This window comes from Canis lupus, chromosome 14 (assembly GCF_011100685.1).
Source record: "Canis lupus familiaris isolate Mischka breed German Shepherd chromosome 14, alternate assembly UU_Cfam_GSD_1.0, whole genome shotgun sequence".
NCBI lineage: Eukaryota > Metazoa > Chordata > Mammalia > Carnivora > Canidae > Canis > Canis lupus.
The window spans coordinates 5,653,906-5,675,380 of record NC_049235.1 but is presented as its reverse complement, the minus strand read 5'-3'; the positions used below and the strand labels follow the sequence as shown (position 1 = coordinate 5,675,380).

Genomic DNA, 21,475 nt, shown 5'->3' with positions numbered 1-21,475 from the left:
CCAGATACAGAAGAATCTTTTTTTTTTTTGTCCCCAGAAGAATCTTTTATGGCACTTTAAAATAACTCCTCCACCTGCCACTCCTCCCCACCCCCCAAAAACCACTTTAGATTCTAGAACAAAAAATTAGGAAAGAACATTTTCTTTGGATGAAGAATAGACAGATCCTTAGATGTTTCTTGAGTACCGTTCAGAGTAAGGAAAAAATATGCATTGCTCTCTTTGCTTGATGTTTACCTCTTGTTTCTTTAACTATTATAAATTAAATAGCTGATCCACTGAAAGTATAAGCAACTACACTAAAGGATTTCATTATTAAAACTAAGAATTTGGGTTTCTAAGGAAATGAGTTATTTTTAATCTTAAAATCAACACTTTTATTTTATGGCAATTAAATATTCAAGTCAGTTAAACTCTGCTCAGGGTTGCTGTGCATTTCCAGATACCCAGAGGGGGTTATTTGATTATGATTGCTCATTTGTTTTTTTGTGTTTGTTGTTATTTTGTTTTTCAGCCAGCACAAAGATTAAACTGTTGTGAATTTTCTGCATCACAGGACAGAACTTAACCTAGGGTACTGGACGAACAATTTTCCTTTTACAACTGAAATCAACAATATCCTTTTTCTCCATTTATTCTGTAATTTTTTGAGATTCTGGCTTCAAAGTTACCAGTTGGGTAAGGAAAGTAGTGAAGGCCCCTTTGCGGCAACAGTTCTTCACCAGTAGCTCTCCCAGCAACCTGGCAACACATGCTGATAGCCTCCATCGGGGTTTATTATACTTGGTAATAAAGAACACACCAGCAGTTCACAAGACCAAATAGAGTAAAGGATCATCCATCCTTTTCCTTTTCTCTTTTTTCCCCCCTCTTTATATATGCCCCCCTCTTTTCTTCTTTTCCTTCCTTCTTCTTCTTCTGCCTGACCTCTCCTTGTCCTTCTCCATCCTTGCTCATTCTTCTTCCTCACTTTCTTTGACCACTCATTATCCTACATTGGTATGCTTCAGTGACTCCCCTTACTCCCACCAAATTTTATGGGATCTGAAGGATTTCCTACCTCACATTGGCCTGTGGTACATCACTGAACACTTGATAGAACCCAAGAAGTGCGAGAATCCTAGGGAAAGAGAATCCCAGGGAAGGAGGTCTGCACCTGGATCTATGTTCTGAACTCCCTCTGTCCAGTTCCTGTTTCCAGCCTGGGTTCTGTAGGATCTCACAGTTCAATACGGATAGAATAAGATTACTTGAACCACGTCCAGTACTTCAAAAAAGTCCGAAGTACATTGTATATTTACTCATAGTAAAGCTTGAAAAGGTTGACTCAATAATGGGAAAGCTTCAGGATGCCTGGGTGGCTCAACAATTGAGCGTCTGCCTTCAGCTCAGGGCATGATCCCAGGATCTGGGATCGAGTCCCACATCAGGCTCCCTCCATGGAGCCTGCTTCTCCCTCTGCCTATGTCTCTGCCTCTCTCTCTCTGTGTCTCTCATGAATTAATAAATAAATCTTTAAAAAAGGTAATGGAAAGCTTCTTTCCTTTTTGGAAGGCAGAGTTGGAAGATGGGGAAATTATGCCACATTCACCCACTGTGAAGAATATATCTTCATACTAAGAAGTTCTGGTTGGTTGCATGCATTGTCTAGAGTAGACAAAGCATACTGGAAAGAATGTGGGTGTAGAGGTGAGGCCAGAATTTAATTTCTAGCAATAAAACTTGGGCTATGTACTTAACATCTCTGAACCTTAGTTTACTTATCCATATAATGGGAGTAATGGTTTATATTTTATATTTTCAGACTACCTGAGGATTTTAGATAATGGAGGTAAAGCACTCGTTAATACAATACCTAGTACTTAGTAAATACTTAATATGTTTTCTTTGTAAATGTGATTTATTTGGTAAATAAAAATCTTTCAAAGCATATAGCCCTTAGGGGAAAAATGAATCTGTTCTTTGAGAAAAGAGATTGGGAGGTACTCATATATATATAACATAGCTCTACATGGTCATACCAATCACCCCTTAAGAACTTATGTTGTCTTTTTTTAGAGAGGGAGTGGGGAGAGAGCAGAGGGAGAGGAGGAGGAAAAGGGAGAGGGAGAGGGAGAGACAAAGGGAGAGGGAGAGACTTTTCTCTCTCTGGAAGAGAGAGAAAGAGAGAGAGAGAGAGAGAGAGAGAGAGAGAGAGAGAGAATCTTGAGCAGTCTCCACACCCAGCACAGAGCCTGTTGTGGGGCTTTATCCTACAACCCTGAGATCACGGCCTGAGCCAAAATCAAGAGTCAGACACTTAACTGACTGAGCTACCCAGGCACCTCACTTAAGTCAAGTCTTGAGGGGTTTGACTAGGGGATGTACAAGGAGGCAGCACATCCTCTTTGTTGATGAATGGGTCCTTGGAGGGGGGATACTCAATTCCGTAATTATACATTAGCAACACTTTAAGCCCACCTGTTCTCTGGATTCCTGTGTGATTTTGACTTAGCTCTGGTGGTTAGCCTCAAGAAGTACCAGGTCTGGGGATCCCTTGGGCCCAGGGTGTGATCCTGGAGTCCCAGGATCGAGTCCCACATTAGGCTCCCTGCATGGAGTCTGCTTGTCCCTCTGCCTGTGTCTCTGCCTCAATCTCTCTCTGTGTCTCTCATGAATAAATAAGTAAAATCTTAAAAAAAAAAAAAGAAAAGAAAAAGAAAAAAGAAAAGAAATACCAGATCTGCTCCTGGATATCTGATTGTTTATGGAAACTTGGGATTTTGGATGCGAGGAAAAGGAATAGAGTGCCTTTGGAAAGGGAACAAAAGATGAAGCTTGTGGAAGAGATGAGGAAAGTCTGAAGATCATCGAAGTTTAGTTTGTTCCCTTTAAAAACGGGGTAATAGAATTTACTTCCTGAAAAGTACTGTCCCAAGCCGCCTTCTTCCATCTCAGCCCCAAAGATACTCTTCTAAACAATGAGACTGTCTCTTAAATCTCTTACCTCTTTCTGCCAAAGAGCCTTGGCTATTTCCCAGTTCATCCCTTTCTCTGGGCACCCCCAAGATAGGGAGATCAGTTTCCCCCTTTCCATTAATCACTGGAAGAACAGTGATTTTAAGATTTTTTTTTTAAGATTTTATTTATTTATCCCTGAGAGACATAGGGAGAAGCAGAGACACAGACAGAGGGAGAAGTAGGCTCCCCACAGGGAGCCTGATGTGAGACTTGATACCAGGAGTGGGAACACGCCCTGAGCCAAAGGCAGACACTAAACTGCTGAGCCACCCAAGTGTCCCAGTTTCCCACTTTCCATTAATAAGATCAGGTTCTTAACTACCAGCCAGAGCAATCTAGCATTTTCTAGAGCCCTTGTCCCAGGCCTCTGCTAAATTTCATTTGGTGGAGCATCTTTACAGAGATGACCTGTAGAATCCAGCTTTTAAGCTTGGTGTTTCTGTTAAGCAGGCCAAATGAATGTGGAATATTCTGTTTTAAGCTGAATTAATACCTTGTTATTTTAAAGGCTATAATAAGTTGTTTTCTAAATGTTTTCAATCAGCACATCTTTATTTGCTGTCCTTAACACCCAGAGGCTACTTGAAAAAGGATTTAGCTTTCAAGTCTGGTAAGTAAACAAAAGTTTCCCAATAATATCTTCAGGCAAGCGCCCAGAGACCTCATTTGTGCCACAGTGTTTGGCTCCCCGATAATTGTCCATTGGTCCAGTGCTCAACTAAACCTTGTGTAATCATTTTAAAAATGTACCTCCAAACACCAAGTTACTTACCAACTTCTTCTTCTTCTTCTTAATCACTATGTTCAGCAAAACACAAAAGCAGAAGCAAGACAGCTCTAAATGTGGTATAATCTGACTAGATCCTAGCATTTTAAGTTGAATAGGCTGTTTGGGGTTTATATGAAAGTGGTTTGGAGAAGGTTATTCACTATTCTCCCAAGAGTATGAAAGTGTCCAGAAGGGACTGGTTAGATAAGCAGCGACTAACATGCATGGCTTTAGCTCTGTGGGGATTTCTAAGGCTTTAAAATTAACTCCAGAATCCCCTTAAAATGCAGTATTCTCTGATGTTGAGCATGGTCTCTGATACCTTCTTTTATCTCAATCCTCTGACACTGCAGAAATTTACCCTAGTCTCTCTTACTACTTGCAATCAGGATAAAAGTTGGGAAATAGGGTTGTATTAATCAAGATAGACTATTACAAATGACTTCAAAATCTCAATGGTTTAACCCAATTAAAATGTATTGTTCTTATCACAGTCCAGTATGAATTGGTAGGGGTAGAAGTGTGTGGAATTTGGTTGTCAGTGTCCTTCTTATGCAGTAATTCAGAGATACATGCTTCTCCTAGCTTGTGGCTCTATCTTCCTTAGGTTCTCAGAATTCTTTCCATTCAGCCAGTGGGTGGGGGAAGAGGCCTGCCATCATCATCACGAAGGAGGCTTTTTGAGGCCCAGACCTAGAAATGACATCCATTATTTCCATCCATTTTCTGTTGGCCAAAAACTAGTCACAGTGCTCTGCCCAACTTAAAGAGAGGCTAAGAAGTCTACCTGTGTGCCCAGGACATAGCAGTTGCGGCCACAAGGGTAGACAGATAGCTCCTTGATGCACACTGATTATTCTGTTCTTGTGTATCATCAAAGGGATGCAAAATAGATGTACTGTCCTATTTTCAGGTTGCTTAATGCCTAACCTACCATTAACATCTTGGTCAGTTTCTGGAAAAAGTCCATCTGTCAACATCAGCATCAACCTCATTACCACCACAAATCAGTCCACACTGTGAACTTGTTTGTATTTAGGACTTTCCAAAGGTTCAAGATACCTGAACCAAGCCTGTGCAGAGGCTCTGATTTAGAAGTTGCCCATGCACTTGTACTTTGCTCTTCTTGTCAGATGGTTCCCATGACAAAATCTGGCAAGTAATGCACCAGAAGCCATATGTAATATCTAAACCAAACTTTGTCACATGGCACCTATGAGAAGAAAATAAATGTGTCATAAACATTTAAATAACTATCTCACACATCTTCAAAAACTATGAAAAACATGTTTTTGCTCTTTCTTAATCAATGTATTTTTCAGCTGTCAGAACTCTGTAACTGTCTGCACACTTGCTTCCTAGCTCTCTCATTAATCAATTTACAAAGGCTATTTCATACTTGGAGACATCTATTTGTCCTCATTGACTCACAGGCTACTATTCCCATTGAGATTTTAGCTATCCTCTCATGATGTTTATTCATCTTCTTATGTAAAGAGGATCATGACATGGACTAGACAAGCTAGTGAACACCCTGCTCTGTTTTTCTAATTGTGGTGGTAGGTCTTCACTGCCCATCCACACTTTCCTCTTACAATCCAAACTATGCATTTATTATATGGCTCATGGGGTTAAGAGTTCAGTCGTCATTCATGTATTTATTCATTTCTTTATCCATTCATTCATTCTGAAATATTTATTGAGTACGTACTTATGTTCCTAGAGTCAGAGCAAAGAACAAACATATAAGATCCTTACCTTCATGAAACTTATGTGAGAAACAGAGTGTGTTATGTATCTATGTATATATTTTAAGTAAGCTCTGTACCCAACGTGGGGCTTGAATTCACCACCCTGAGATCAGGAATTGCATGTGCCATTGACTGTGCCAGCTAGGTGACCCTTAAAATGTTTGTCTGTCTGTTTGCTTGTTTATTTATTGTAAGCTCTTCGAGAAACAGATTCTAAATAAATAATGCAAAATATTAATTTAATTGTAATATTTGTATGGGAAAAAAAAGAAAAAAAAAAGAAAAAATATTTGTATGGGAAGTTCATTTTCTTTTTAGTGTTTGGATAAATCAGAATCACCAATAGTTATTTTGTTTTGTTTTTTTTAACTGAGGTCTTTGTTCCTCAATAAAAACCAGATCCTTAGGGTGACTGGCTCGCTCAGTAGGTAGAGTGTGTGATTTTTTTTTCAATGCAAAAAGGTGGTTTTATTAAAGGACCTGTGAGCAAAAAAAGAACTGTTGAGCATGGGATTCTTAATCTCAGGATTGTGAATTCAAGCCCCACATTGCGCATGAGCCTACTTAAAATAATTAAAAAACAAAACTGCTCTCTTTTAGAGTAATCATTCATTCACTCATCCATTCACTGATAATATTCATAAATATTATTGTAAAACTATTATTTACCAGGCTCTGTGCTAAAATTTCCAAATACAAAAATGAAAAGAGAAGATTCTTGCCCTTAAGGGTCACAATCCAGTTGAGTAAACTAGCATGAAACCACACAGTTACTATGATAACTGTCATAATAGAGAAATATGAAAAGTGTCACGAGACATTGGAAAAGGAGGACCCACAGCTGCCTCCAAAAGTCAAGGAAGATGTTACAAGGGAGATATAGCACTAGGACTGAGGTTTGAAGGGTGAATAAGCCTTTGCTGAGTAGATAAGGAAGGGGATGAGATGGCTGATTGACCATCAAAGACTTGTGTTCTTCACAGTATGAAATTTTTTTGGCAAGTGGCCCAACTGATTGCCAATCCCCTAAACATCTAAGTGGGGCCAGGTGGCCAGTTCTCATTAATGGGATGTGAGCAGAAGTGATCTGCATCATTTCTGGATTAGGGTAAGAAATAAGTGTGCTGTTTCTTCCTTCTCTTTCCCAGCTGTGAGCTCTGAAAGTAAAGAAAGGACTCTAAAGCTTAGGGGATGAAAAAGAAATAATAAAGCTTAGGGGATGGCAAAGATACAAAGTAGAAGGACCCTGGGTGGAAGGCTGCTTGCCACACTGAACTGTTACATGACTAAGGAATAATATTCTATTGTGTTAATTTACTAATATTATTTAGCCTGTTTGTTACAGCAGCAACTCTACCTTGATTTTTACAAGGCAGTCCAAGCTAAATGAACAGTATGTGCAAAGGCTTACCAAGGTGAGTGTCTAACAGAGTACATGCTCAATAAATATTTGACACTGCAGTAAGAATATTATGGGGGAATAGAAATAGTCCAGTACTGCCATAGTATAAAATACATGATTGGTGGGAAGGGAGGGTGGCTGGATAAACATGGGCTGATCACAAAGGGCTTTGAATGCCAAGCTGAAGAATTTAGGTTTATTCTTGTGGAAGAAGGAAAGCCAATGAAGAATACTGAAAAGGTGAGAGGCATGATCACTAGAATAATAGGATCTTTGAGAAACAGAACACCCAAGAACCTGCTTTAATTTTCTTTAAATGTAAGGTGCTAATCCAAAGATGAAAGATAGGATTTCAGAACCAGAAGACATCATAGTCTAGTCAAACCTCATTTAGCCAATGAGGAAAGTGAGGCCCAGAGAAGTTAAGCACCTTTGCCAAGGTCACCTAGCTAAAACTTGGCAGAGTTGGGGACTAGACGGCTAGTCTCTTGTTGCCAGCCAGCTCTCCAGCATGGCTCTTTCCACTGTACCACAGTGCTTCAAAGCAGTTGAGACCAGCTGGTGTGCCTGTGTTTTCAGTTCCCTAATGAAGACATTGGGGATTTGGAGACAGGGTATTTTCCATGGAAGGCTGTCTTCTCTGTAATTCCTCATCTGGCTTGAACCACTATTTTGGAAAAGGTCCATTTTTCAGCATCAAATTTCCCTGGAGGATGACTGAGAATGTGCTTAGTGGCCTGTGGGGTGCCCTTGTACTTTCTGAGCTTTTGTTGGGAAGATGAGAAGAAACCAGTGGTAGAGTTTTAGCTCCTGGAAATGCTGCTTGGTTCCTTGGCATCTGGGGAGTTGTTGGTCCTCTTAGCGACTATGGTTCAGCCTGCCAGCTGACTATCCTTCAGTGTCAGATCCAAACATCTTTAGCTTGTCTGTTTAAAGGGTCAGCCCCTATGGCTAGCATTTAAATGTCATTTTCTGTTCATCACTTCACTACCTCTGTTTTCACGTATTATTAAGAGATTCATTATTCATTATAATTATTTTTACTCTATCCAAAGCAATGGGACATACATTTTTTTTAACAGAAAGTATAGGCACAGGGACAACCGTGCTGAGGCCAATCTCAGAGAAGCATGACATGTGGTCTCACTTAAGGAGGACCAGGTATTATTGAATTATTTTACAACTAGGGAAGCCAGAGCACAAGTTAGGGCACAAGTCCAAAAGTCTCCAAGAAATCCGGGGAAAAATAAATTTCTTAATGTTTTTCCATCTAGAGTTTTGCGACCATCTCGTTCCCTGGCCTTTGGTTCTATCATCTTTGTCTCCCCTGCACGTTGCTTAATTACTAGCTTGGTTGGTTAGGATGAAGTATTAATGAAGATGAGATTGCTGCCTTACTCCCAGAGGAGTCTCTTGATAGCACCCAAAGACAATGTCTTATGCAGTGGAAAGTGCTTGGGCTTTGAAGTTAGAGAGACAACTGCCACTCATTAGCTGTGAGATCTTGGGCAAGTTTCTTAATCTTTCTGAGCCTCAGTTTCCCTTTTATGTGAAAAAGGAAAATAATGTAAATACTGGGGGTGGTTGTGGTATTAAATGAACTGACATAGGTAAAACTCTTCTCTTTATGCTGAGCACACAGTTGGCTCTTAACAAGTGTTATTTCCTTTTCAGGTTTCTGAGAAGTATCCCTTAATAGTATTCTTTTCCCCAATCCCCATCCCAGGTTCTGGTCAGGATGAGAAATAAACGAAAGAGTGAGCAGATGGAGACCAAAATATCACCTTGATTGCTGATAAATGCTGTTTCTTGTGAGAAATAATGGGATTCTAAATACTAAGTGAGTTTCAGAATTAGGTAGACTTATTCACCCAGTCACAAGTAACATTTGATCAGGACAGGCCTTTTCATGCTAAGGGTGGAGATGATGGTAAGAAGGGGAAGGGACCCTGCTCCCAGAGGAGCAGAGCAAGGTGACATCCTCACTGTGGGTAGGCAGATACCTAAGAGGAAGAAAAGAGCAGCTGAACTGAGCATGCCCTGTATACTTCACTAGATTAAGTTCCTCCTCTAAGGAGGAGGGACAGGACAAGGAAAAAACAGAGGCAAGGAGTGCCAAACCTCACAAAGGAGGAAACCTCTGAAGCATCTCCCACCTCCCACCCCCCAATATTTCCTTCCTCCGGTCCCCTTCCTCTATTTTGTGCCTGTTACTTTTCAGCCACTCTGCTCATGAAGGACATAACTGTCAGCATGTCACTGTGGGCAGCCTCAGAATACAAAAGGTTGAGAGAAAGGTGTGAGAAAGGGAAGGAGAAGTTGGGTTGAATCATTGGTAGAGAAGGAGGGGGGGCACCTGACTCCAGAAAGAGAAGCCTAAGTTTAGAGTCAGGGCTTAGACATCTGAAGGGAGAATCAGTATTCAGAGACCTGTTCTAGACAGAAGGGCACTGCAGGATGGTAATCAGAATTTCTAGACATGGGGCAACAACCTATGACCAAATCCCAAGAGGACAGGAGGGCATCAGGGTTACAACAGCACTCAGATCTGACCTTTGAGTCAAGGAACTATGTCTCCTAGAGATGTCTCTCAATCTCAGCATTGAGTTATATACCCTCTGTTCTAGTTTTTAATCTTTAAAATATAAGCATAGTTCGGGACACCTGAGTGGCTCAGTGTTTGAGCATCTGCCTTTGGCTCAGGGCGTGATCCCGCATTCCGGGGTTCGAGTCCCACATCGGGCTCCCTGCATGGAGCCTGCTTTTCCCTCTGCCTGTGTCTCTGCCTCTCTCTCTGTGTCGCTCATGAATAAATAAATAAATAAATAAAATATTTTTAAAAAAAATATAAGCATAGTTTGTTATAAAACTAATACTTGCTCACGATGGAAAATTCAGAAATACAGAGATATAAAGAAAAAAACAAAAGTAACTCATAATCTCTTCACAATAAAAAAATAATGTTAACTGTTAACTCTGACTGTATTTCTATTCAGTCATTCTTCTATGCATATCATTATACAGATATGATTTTATCTCTACATGTTAAATTTGCATGCTGAATTTTTTACTGAATGTTATAATCATTTCCCCATGTTATTAAAAGTTCTCAGTAATTAAACATCATTTTAAATGACATTTTCCCTGGTTTTAAGCACATCTGGATCAATCTCTATCAATTTATGAAAATCCCAAGGGTCTGGAGAGAGCTTCTTCTCTAAGTATTTATCTTTTGGGGGGTGGTGAACAGTGCATCCTCAAAGGCCAGGGCTCTACAGGGCCTGTGCAAAATAACTACTGCACAGTACTTGATCTTCTGGAAAGATCTCATATTTTTAGGTTATTTAAATCCCACCTAGTTAACATACATTGTAATATTAGTTTCCATATGACACCTGGTGCTCATCACAAGTGCATTTTTCTTAATCCCCATCACCTATTTAACCCACTCCCCTCCCACTTCCCCTCTGGTAACCATCAGTTTGTTCTCTATACCTAAGTCTGTTTCTTGGTTTGCCTCTCTTTTTTTTTCTTGTTTGCTTATTTCTTAAATTCCACATATGAGTGAAATCAAATGGTATTTGTCTTTATCTAACGGACTTATTTCACTTAGTATAATGCTCCACTCACGTCATTGCAAATGGGAAAGTTCTCAAATTTCTAATAATTGATAAAATGAGTGATCAGAAGATGCCATCCTGCAAAATGTGGTAATTCAAAGTACAGGTCTTTCTTATACACCACATCATTGTTACATACTCAAAGGACCACTAGTTTGCCATGGCTGCCATAACAGAATACCACAGAGTGCCTTGAATGATAGAGATTTATTTTCTCACAGTGTTTAAGGCTAGAAGTCCAAGATGGAGGAGTCATCAGGTCCCCTGAGGCCTCTCTCCTTGGTTTGCACATGGATGCCTTCTTGTTATGTCCTCACATGGTCTTTTCTCTGTGCATGCACAGCGCTGGCGTGTCTCCATGCATTCAAATTTCCTTTTTTTTTTTTAAAGATATTATTTATTTATTCATAGGAGATAGAGAAAGGAAGAGACATAGGCAGAGGGAGAAGCAGGCTCCCTGTGAGGAGCCCAATGTGGGACTCGATCCCAGGATCCTGGGATCATGACCTGAGCCAAAGGTAGATGCTCAACCACGGAGCCAACCCAGGTGCCCCAAATTTCCTTTTTTTTTTTTTTTAAAGATTTTATTTATTTATTCATGAGAGACAGAGAGAGAGAAGCAGAGACACAGGCAGAGGGAGAAGCAGGCTCCCTGCAGAGAGCCTGATGTAGGACTCGATCCCGGGACTCCAGGATCACGCCCTGGGCTGAAGGCAGGCACTAAACTGCTGAGCCACCCAGGGATCCCTAAATTTCCTCTTTTTTTTTTCTTTTTTTTTAATTTCCTCTTTTTATAAGGCCACAAGTCATACTGGATTAGGGCCCACTCCAAAGACCTCATTTTAATTTACTTACCTCTTTAAATACCTTATCTACAATATGTGTTTTTTGTGAACAGCTTCTTTCATTTAGGATGTTTTCAAGGTTCATTCATGTCATAGCATGTATTAGTGTCTTATTCTTTTTATGGCTGCAAACAGTCCATTGAATGTACATGCCACATTTTGCTTATCCATTACTGGTTTATGGACATAGTTTCTCTATACTTTTTAACCATTTACAAATAAAGCTGCTATGAACATTCATGTATAACTTCTTGTGTGGAGCTATATCTTCATTTCTCTTGAGTGTATGCCTAGGAGTGAAACTGCTGAGTAATCTGGTGGCTGAGTAATCTGGTGACTCCATGTTTTGCATTTTGTTAAATTGCCAAACTGTTTTCTGAAGTGGCTGCATCATTTTACATGTCTACTAGCAATATGTAAGGGTTGCAATTTCTCTATATCCTGACAATTGTTATTGTCTATTTTTACGAAAGCCATTCTTGTTGATGTGAAGAGATATCTCATTGTGGTTTTGACTTGTATTCCCCTAATGATTAATGATGTTGAATATCACTTCTTGTACATATTGGCAATTTGTAGATATTTTTTGGAGGAACATTTATTCAGATCCCTTGCCCATGTTTTAACTGGGCATTTGACATTTTATTACTGAGTTGTAGTAGGTTTTTATACATTCTTTTTTTTTTTTTTTTTTTGGTTTTTATACATTCTGATGTGCTCTGTAAGGCACTAAACTTTAAAATTTTAAAGTCTAATTTATCTATTGTTTTCTTTCGTTACTTCTGCTTTTGGTGACATAGCTCAGAAACCATTGCCAAATCTAAGGTCATAAAGATTTACTTCTATGTTTTCCTCTATGAGTTTTATAGTTTTAACTCTTAAATTTAGGTCTGTGATCCATTTTGAGTTAATTTCTGTGTATGGTGTGAGCTATAATCTGACTTCATTCTTTTGCATGTGGATATCCAGTTGTCCCAGCACCATTTTTTGAAAAACTTTTCCTTTCCATATTAAATTGTATTTGGCACCCTTTTTTTAAAAAAAGGATTTTTATTTATTTATTCATAAGAGACCCAGAGAGAGGCAGAGACATAGACAGAGAGAGAAGTAAACTTCTTGCAGGGAGCCCATGTGGGACTTGATCCTGGAATCCTGAGATCACACCATGAGCCGAAGGCAGACGCTCAACTGCTGAGTCACCCATGCATCCCTGTATTGGCACCCTTATCAAAAAATCATTTGGCCATAAACATGAAGGTTTATTTCTGGACATTCAATTCTATTTCATCAATCTCTATGTGTAACCTTATACCTTTTGTTTTTTTTTTTTTTTTTTTTTTAATTTTTATTTATTTATGATAGTCACAGAGAGAGAAAGAGAGGCAGAGACACAGGCAGAGAGAAGCAGGCTCCATGTACCGGGAGCCCGATGTGGGAATCGATCCTGGGTCTCCAGGATCGTGCCCTAGGCCAAAGGCAGGCGCCAACCCGCTGCGCCACCCAGGGATCCCTACCTTTTGTTTTGATTATTATAGTTTTGTTGTAGGTTTTGAAATGAGGAAATGAGCATCTTTCAACTTTGCTCTTCCTCTTCCTCTTCAAGAGTGTTTTGACTATTCTGGGTTGTATTTCCATATGAATTGTAGGGTCAGCTTGTCAAGTTCAGCCAAAAAAAAAAAAAAGTTGGGATTTGGATAGGGATTTTATTTCATTTCATTGTTGGGTGGTATATTGCTAGTGCATTGAAACACAATTGAGTTTTGTTTGTTGTCATTGTTTTTAAAGATAGATTTATTTATTTATTTATTTATTTATTCATTCATTCATTCATTCATTCATGAGAGACACAGAGAGAGAGAGAGAGGCAGAGACACAGGCAGAGGGAGAAGTAAGTTCCATGCAGGGAACCTGATATGGGACTCGATCAATCGGGGTCTCCAGGATTGCGCCCCAGGCCACAGGCAGGCACTAAACTGCTGAGCCACCCAGGCATTCCCACAATTGATTTTTGTATATTGATCTTGTATCTTGCCACATTTCAAAACTCATTTTATCTTACATTCTTAATCATGATGCTTTATTGCTTATCCTGCTCAAGGCATTGTGACTATAGAAAATACAAAGATAAACAAGATATGGTCTTTGTCCTGAAGAATTTATAGCCTAATTCAAGAAGTAAGGCATAATCCTATTGAGTAAATAATAGCCTATTACAGCAATGTAAAGGAAAGTACAGAATTGCCAAATGAACATTACAGATAATTGGAGCTCTAGCAAATTTCAAGGGATGGAGAAATAATTCAAAGTTGGAGAGATCTGGGGATCCCTGGGTGGCGCAGCGGTTTGGCGCCTGCCTTTGGCCCAGGGCGCGATTCTGGAGACCCGGGATCGAATCCCACATCGGGCTCCCGGTGCATGGAGCCTGCTTCTCCCTCTGCCTGTGTCTCTGCCTCTCTCTCTCTCTCTCTGTGACTATCATAAATAAATAAAAATTAAAAAAAAAAAAAAAAAAGTTGGAGAGATCTGGAAAAAATAGAGTAAGAAAGATTTGAAGGCTTACTCAGTCCCTCCCTTCCTTCCTTTATTCTCCCCTTCCTCCTTTAATTTTCTTGCTTTTTAAAAATCCTATCAGTCTCCCTACCTGGCTTCTTTAAAAACATTAATAGAAGGTAACTATGATTAGCTATCATCATTTCTCAAACCTGGATGATCATAAGAATCTATTGACAACTCTACTAAAAACACAGATTCCAGGGTCTGATCTCAGAACTATTACATCATATCATCAGAAGCTGGAGTATGGAAACTGCATTAAAATTTTTATCAAGTAGGTAGCTCAGTAGGTTAAGTGTCCAGCTCTTGGTTTCAGATCAGGTCATGATCTCAGAGTCATGGCATCGAGCCCCACATTGGGCTTGTCGCCCAACACAAAGTCTGCTTGTCCCTTTTCTCTGCTCCTCCCTGTGCTTGCTCATGTGTTTTCTCTCTCATAAGTAAATAAAATCTTTTATATTTTTTTAATCAGCTGATTCTGATTTTCAGCCAAGTTTGAAAATCTCTAAGTAAGATTGTAATAATAATACTCATATGTGGACAACCCCTAGTTTCAAGCTATTGCATTTCTGACTGTCAAGGATGCTCACAAATCCAGAAGGTCACTTACCTGAGCAAGAGAGTGTGTGGGAATCTATGCAATGACTCCTCCATTAATGAAAAACATCTCAAGGTGTATACATTACTCCTTAAGGACTCAGTAGTTTCATCTGTATTTTGGGGATGGCTCTTCTCATAAACAAACTTTTGTTTTCAGTATTTAGAATCCTAAAAATCTCAAAAGATCCTTGTGCTGTGAATGACCCTCAGAGTGACCAGTGGGATTTATATTCACTATCCAGATTTAATAAATTGTAACAGCTTTACCATACTTGCTTAAGATTTTTTTTAAAGATTTTATTTATTTATTTGAGAGAGAGAGAGTGCATATGTGCATGGACATGAGCAAGCAGAGGACAGAAGGAAAGGGAGAGGGAGAAGCAAACTGCCACTGAGTGGGGATCCTGACTTGGGCTCCCTTCCGGGACCCTGAGACCATGAGCTGAGCCAAAGTCAGATGCTTAACCGACTGAGCTACTCAGGTGCCCTTGCTTAAGATTTAAAAAAAAAAAAAAAAGTTACAAAAGAAGATCATTCCATTCCATCTCTCTCCAGATGTAATCAATCTCTGGAAGACTGTGGGGATACTTCCCACATGTTCTTATATTTTTACTACATAACATATATGTTTTGGGTATTTAAACATGTATATAAATAGTGTACACATTTTTCTGAAACTTTTTTTCCAACATCATGTTTTTGAGATTTATCAATGTGATACTTGTAGAGCCAGTCCATTCTTTATAGTATGGTAATACTATACTATATACCACTTCAGTATAGTCCCACTGTATACATATTTTAGGATCTACTGTGGGCAAATATTTGTTTTGTCTAGTATTTTGCTATTTAAAATCATGATGTAATTAATGTCCTTGCATATGCCTCCTTGGGTTCCTGTGTGAGAACTCTTCTAGGGAATACATCTAGAATGGAAACTACTAGAGAATAAAATACATATTCAACTTCACTAGATTGCTCTCAAGATTACTCTCCGCAGTGGCTGAAACTAATTTTTACTCTCATCAGGGATATGTGAGAATTTCTCTTTCCTATATTCATTCATTCATTTTTTTTCTCTTTCTTTCTTTTCTTTTTTTTTTTTTTTTTTGATATTTAGGTACATTTTATTTTTATTTTTTTTTAAGATTTTATTTATTTGTTCATGAGAGACACAGAGAGAGTCTTTCTTTTTTAAGATTTTATTTATTTGTTCATGAGAGACACAGACACAGAGAGGCAGAGACACAGGCAGAGGGAAAAGCAGGCTCCTTGTAGGAAGCCTGATGTGGAACCTGATCCCAGGACTCCAGGATCACACCCTGAGCCAAAGGCAGGCACTCCACCACTGAGCCACCCAGGCGTCCCTCTTTCCCATATTCTAACCAACGTTGTCAAGCTTTTTATTTTTTTTTAATTTTTATTTTTTAATTTTTTTTTTTTTTTATTTATTCATGATAGTCACACAGAGAGAGAGAGAGAGAGGCAGAGACACAGGCAGAGGGAGAAGCAGGCTCCATGCACCGGGAGCCCGACGTGGGATTCGATCCCGGGTCTCCAGGATCGTGCCCTGGGCCAAAGGCAGGCGCTAAACCGCTGCGCCACCCAGGGACCCCAAGCTTTTTAAAAATACACGTATCTGGGCCTTATTTTCAGATTCTGGCAGGGTGGCTCTGCAGTGTACTTTGAAACAGGCCACAGGCAACCCTGAAACAAATATCATTGAGACCCTCTGCTTCATGTATATAGGTCTGTATGCACAGCCTAATATACTAATATGTGAATTGGCGCAGTGAGAGCACTTTAGCGCTTTGTTGGCAATACCTGTGCTGCTACATTTAGATCTTTGAGGAAAGGGTAGAGAAGTACTGCTCCCCAACATACTTTACAGATGCATTTTGAATCAAACCGGGGTATGTGATTAACTACTACCCAGTCCACAGGCTAGTAGTTAATCTGAGGTCCTACCTTTGCCGTCTAAGTTTATGATGGGGGTGGGGGTTACTTTTTAGAAGTTGTCTTACCTCTTACTAGGTGTATGGCTGAGTGTCAGTTGTTAGGGCTTGCATACATGCCATTGCTTGGGGCAGCGTGCATTTCAGCAAGGTGTGCCAGGCTAACTGGGTGGTGTCACTGTAAGGAGCATTTGTGGCTTTTTCAAAGCCCTGAGGAATCTGAGAAGCAAGTGAGGGAATGATGCATGAAAACAAAAGGCAGTGGAAAAAGTGACCCGTCAGTAGGCTCCAAAAGGCTAGAATGCTCTGTCCTTGTTATTACTGCTTCATGAAAATGCCACCAGCGTCCTGGCAAAGTCTGAAAGGTAGATGCTTCTTGAGAAAACAAAGACAAGTGATATATACTTTGAGGCTGGAATCTGGTTTCCCAGCTTCCCTACTTTCCAGTGGGAGCTACAGGGTGAAGACGGGAAATCCTCTGTCCCTTGGTGGGTTTAGACCGGTCTTTCCCTGTCTCTTGGCTGCTTTCCCTGAGTTGAAGCAGCCAGCTCTGGTCTCAGAGGCCTAGCAGGGCTGGCCTGGGAGGGAAGTTGGGCGGTGCCCCAGACTCAGCTGTTCCTCAATAAGTGATGTGAAGGTCACCACCCTAGGGGAAGGAAAAGGCTTTAGCTATATTTCCCATTCAAAGAAGTGTGTCCTTGTGTTGGGCAGTGAGACCAGGGTGTGCTCTCATTCCTTGCCTGCTTTCTTCTGAGCTAGTCATGTGCTGGTACCACACACTCACAGGATAGCCTGCCTCGGTTGTCAGAGATGAAGCAGAAGCTGAGGAAAGGTAAGAGAGTTCATTGAGTTCACGGGATGGCTATTTGACTAGTCATTATTGGACTTGTCAGAAATCTACCTCTGCTTTCCCTTTGGATAATCTCCTTTCTTTGACATACAAAGTACCTAGATGCAAAATAAGGAGGTACTCAGCATTCTCCTCCTTTCTTAAAAAGTAGCTATGGGGATAATGAATAAAAATAGGTCTTTGTGAATACAATAGGGCTGAGCTGAGGGTGTGGTTTGCTTGGCAATAGCTCAGGCAAAGTTATTTTTCTCTTGGTCCCTGAAAGCTCTTGACATTGCCTCTGCCTGATGAAGTCCTAAAAGACCAGCTTGAATGTGACTTTTTTTGGTGAAACTCCCATCAGTAGAGTTAATCATTCCCTTCTTTCTGGTTCCATAGCATTTTTTTTTCTTATAAAAAACATTCATCAAATTGTGTGACAATTACTCACTTGGGATCATGCCTTATTCTGTGTGTGTGTGTGTGTGTGTGTGTGTGTGTGTGTGTGTGTTTTCCCAGCATTTATGAACCATACTTTTTTTTTTGGGGGGGGGGGTGAACTATACTTTTAACATAATAGTCCTTTGATAAATATCTACTGGATGAACCAAAGTTTCTGAGAAAATACCAATACCAAGCTCTTCTATTTTCTTAATTATCCTTGGTCTTTTCCTCCTTAGGGTGAACTGCGTAAGTTTCAGCTCCACATAGAAGAAGGGAGGGCATGCTAAAACTAGATGCAATTTTTTTCTGAGGAATCACTCCAGCAGGAATAGGTATTTCAGATATATCATTCTGTTAACAGGTGCAGAAATTGTTTCTGGGAAACATTGCCATTATTATCTCTGAAAGGCAAGTCAGTGGAAATTTTTATTTTCCATTTACAGATGGACAAATGGAGGCTTTCTTTCTCATTTACCAATTACAGAATGTCCACTCTGTTCTAAAGTACTGTGCTAGGATTTTCATGGGATACAAAGATGTACACGACAAGGTTTTTGTTCTAAAGAATGTTATAATCTGGTTAGGATGAAAATCTATTTGCATGCAAAAGTAACAATGACTTGGGAACATTTAATTTAAATCATATGAGTGGTCTAAAAAGAAGTACCAAAGGGAATAGAGGAAGGGAGGCAAAGTAATATCCAGCCAAGGTGATCAGGATATTATGGTGGTCAACACAATATTTGAGATGAATAGATTTTTGTGCTAGTCATTCTCCATTTAGCCCCCTCTATTTTTTTCTTTTTTAAAAGATTTTATTTATTTGACAGAGATGGAGCACTGAAGCACAAGCAAGGGAAGCAGCAGGAAAGGCAGAGAGAGGGGGAGAAGCAGGCTTCTGTCTGAGCAGAGGGCTGGATGCAGGGCTCAATCCCAGGATCCTGGGATCATGATCTGAGCTGAAGGCAGATGTTTAACTGACTGAACCACCCAGGCTCCCCAAGCCCCCTCTATTAGTTCCTGTGACTGCCATAACAAATTACCACAGACTGGGTGGCTTAAAACAAACGAATTTTAGTTTCTCACAGTTCTGGAAGCTAGAAGACAAAAATCAAGGTTTTGGCAAGGCTCCGTTCCCTCCCTAGGCTCCAGGGCAGAGTCTGTACCTCAATTCTTCCAGCTTCTGACAGCTCCAGGCTTTCCTTGGCTTGTGGCCACATTCACTCTGATTTCTGATCCTGTGGTCACATTGTTACCTCCTCTTCTTTCTCAAAACTCCCACTATTTCTCTTTTATTAGGTTATATGTGATTATATTTAGGGCTCACCCAAGTAATTCAGGATAAGCTCCTTCTCTCAGGACCCTAAATTTAAGAACTTTGTGCCATATACTATAACATTCTCAGGGTCTGGGGATCAGCACGTGAATGTATTTTTTGAAGGGGCCACTAGTCAGCCCATGACAGACCCCTAGCCTTCCCTGCCCTGCTGTGTGCCCCACGAGGCTGTTACTGTGATGATAATGATAATCTGGACTCTACTGTGCACTGGCTCAGTGTTGAGTCTGGCCAATGGGAAGCATCAGCAAGTATGGGGGGAAGAAAGGGGGGTGGAAGTATTTCTTCTCCTTTCCTCCTTTTTTAGTACCCTGGTCTGGCAACAGCAATAACCTCCTTCTGGCCTCCTACAACATTATTTGCTTCTCTTGTCTTCAGCCCTGAGTTTCCACTCTTGTAGTCCTTAGGTGTCTCAATATTTCTCTTAAGTGCCCCAAACCCTGCCTACATCCTTGCAAGTAGTGTCTTCATCAAATTATTTTCAAACCCCCAGCTGAATGTACCTTCAGTTTCCTGCCATGATCTTGCCGGATATAGATATGGAGAGGCAACAATTTAATTTCCAGAATAGACAGGCTCAGGTCACTTCAATCTAAGTTTAAGTAATGACCAGTGGGAACTGGAAGGTGATTCAGCACACAGTTTGGCCATAGCAGCTGGGCTATCTTATGGCCTCTTCCGCAGTAAATATCTGTTGCTCTGTGCTCTAATTATTTATGATTGGGGCTCTCTGCTTCTGCTGCCCTTCCTAAGTACTTTCTATTCTTTTCTCTATTCCACAGTTTATATTGCATCATGGTTTCTGAGGCCACGTGAGTTCTGTTTTCATCCTTTCTTCTGTGTGTCTTTTAGCTTCTGTGCATTGCTAACCGCTGACTCCCTCTCTGAATTTCCATTTTCAACTCCCCCAAAGGAACTAACTGGGTTGGCAGCTCAACCACTAACTACAGACTGTTGGGCAGAGCTTTCTTGGCAAGTCATCACATCCGCATTGGTTTACTGCCCTAGGTTAGGTGCCTGCTCACGGAACACATGGTTTTGTTTGGAATGACAAACAATAAGTTGATAAATAATTTGGTTTCCTGTCTATTAGAAACTCCAAGGGGGTTATAGATGTGGCAGGTATTCTGATGCTTTCAGGCAGTTATCAAAACCCAGAGGTATTTCTGTCGTCCAGTTTAGGATTAAGGCTAGTTTTGAGCTATTGGTTAAGAGTCTTTTTACCGCCAAGGAGCCTTTTAATTATTTTTATTTTCTTCCTGATAAACTGTACCTTTTTTGGGGATAATACATGACTTCTATCAGTTATAGTGATAATACTTAAATTTATTATCAGCTATGATTATCTTCTAGAATTGGCCTCAATCTCTCACACTCTTGGCCTCTTGGGTTTGAGCCAAGAAAATTTAGGAAGTGGTGGTTCCATTCAGAGAAATTGAGCCTGAAGTTCTTAGCCTATGTTTTATAGAAAATAGAACTCAAACCTAGAATTAACACTAATGTTTTATTTAGGAGATGCAATCCCAGGGCAGTAAGAGTGAGACAAAAAAAAGGGAAGGAAGACAGAGAAAGACAGGAAGCAATGCAAAATAATACTTGAACAATCTGAAGAGACAGTAGATATGTCTGCAAATCCATACAGAATACCTCCAGGTGCTATATGGTGAAAACACGCTCAGGTAAGTTCTTCTGAGGGAGAAAGGAAAAGGAATCCATCTCTGTGGTTCCCTCCCATGTCCTGTTTCCCACTGATCATGAGTCACCACACCAGGAGTAACTTTCCTCACACTTGTAGGTTATGTAATATGGTCCCATTGTTAAGTCTCTCAGGAAGCCACGTGCCCTCTAGTATGGCCTTTAATCCTGGTTGAGGAGTAGAAAGAGAAGCTGGAAATTCATGGTGTGAAGCTGGTGAGCCTGGTCACTCAGTGGCAGTCAAGGTGGTGACCAGGCTGAGAAAGTGGCAGATAAGTCCAGCCTTAGGTTGCAGGCCTACCTGGGCCCAAGGAAAGCAAGTCAGCTGCAGCAGTGGCAGAGACAGAGAAAGAAATGATGACAAGAGAATCTGATGAGGCACATAAGATGTGTATGATATACTCAACATTAGAAGGAAGGATATAGCTGAAACTTGCAGGTATGTCCAAAAGGCAGTTGGAAATTCGGAACTGGAACTACCTCCAGAAAGACCATATTTTTAGAGTTAACAGAAGGAATAACCACAGAGAATTATATTCCCAGACAGCATAGAATAAAAGAGTAAGAATGCAGGCTTTGGAGATCGGCAGAGCTATGCTTAAATTGCAGCTGTGTATGATCTTGGGCAATTTTAAAAAATTTTTTATTATTTAATTGAGAGAGAAAGAGAGAGCAA

At 40.3% G+C, this 21,475-nt stretch overlaps 1 protein-coding gene across 4 annotated transcripts in view; it reads left to right on the top strand.

Moving 5' to 3' along the window:
* Positions 1–21,475, top strand: part of MKLN1 (muskelin 1) — a 328,108-nt gene that overhangs the window by 118,036 nt on the left and 188,597 nt on the right. Inside the window, exon 1 of one of the 4 annotated variants that reach the window (XM_038556485.1) lies at positions 6,892–6,935. The exons of 2 other annotated variants lie outside the window; for them this stretch is intronic. In XM_038556485.1, the coding sequence (XP_038412413.1) occupies positions 6,907–6,935 (29 nt within the window). In that variant the 5' untranslated portion in view covers positions 6,892–6,906. Of the gene's footprint in view, positions 1–6,891; positions 6,936–17,212; positions 17,328–21,475 lie in introns of those variants that run through there. One more of the 4 variants, XM_038556490.1, reaches the window with a different exon arrangement.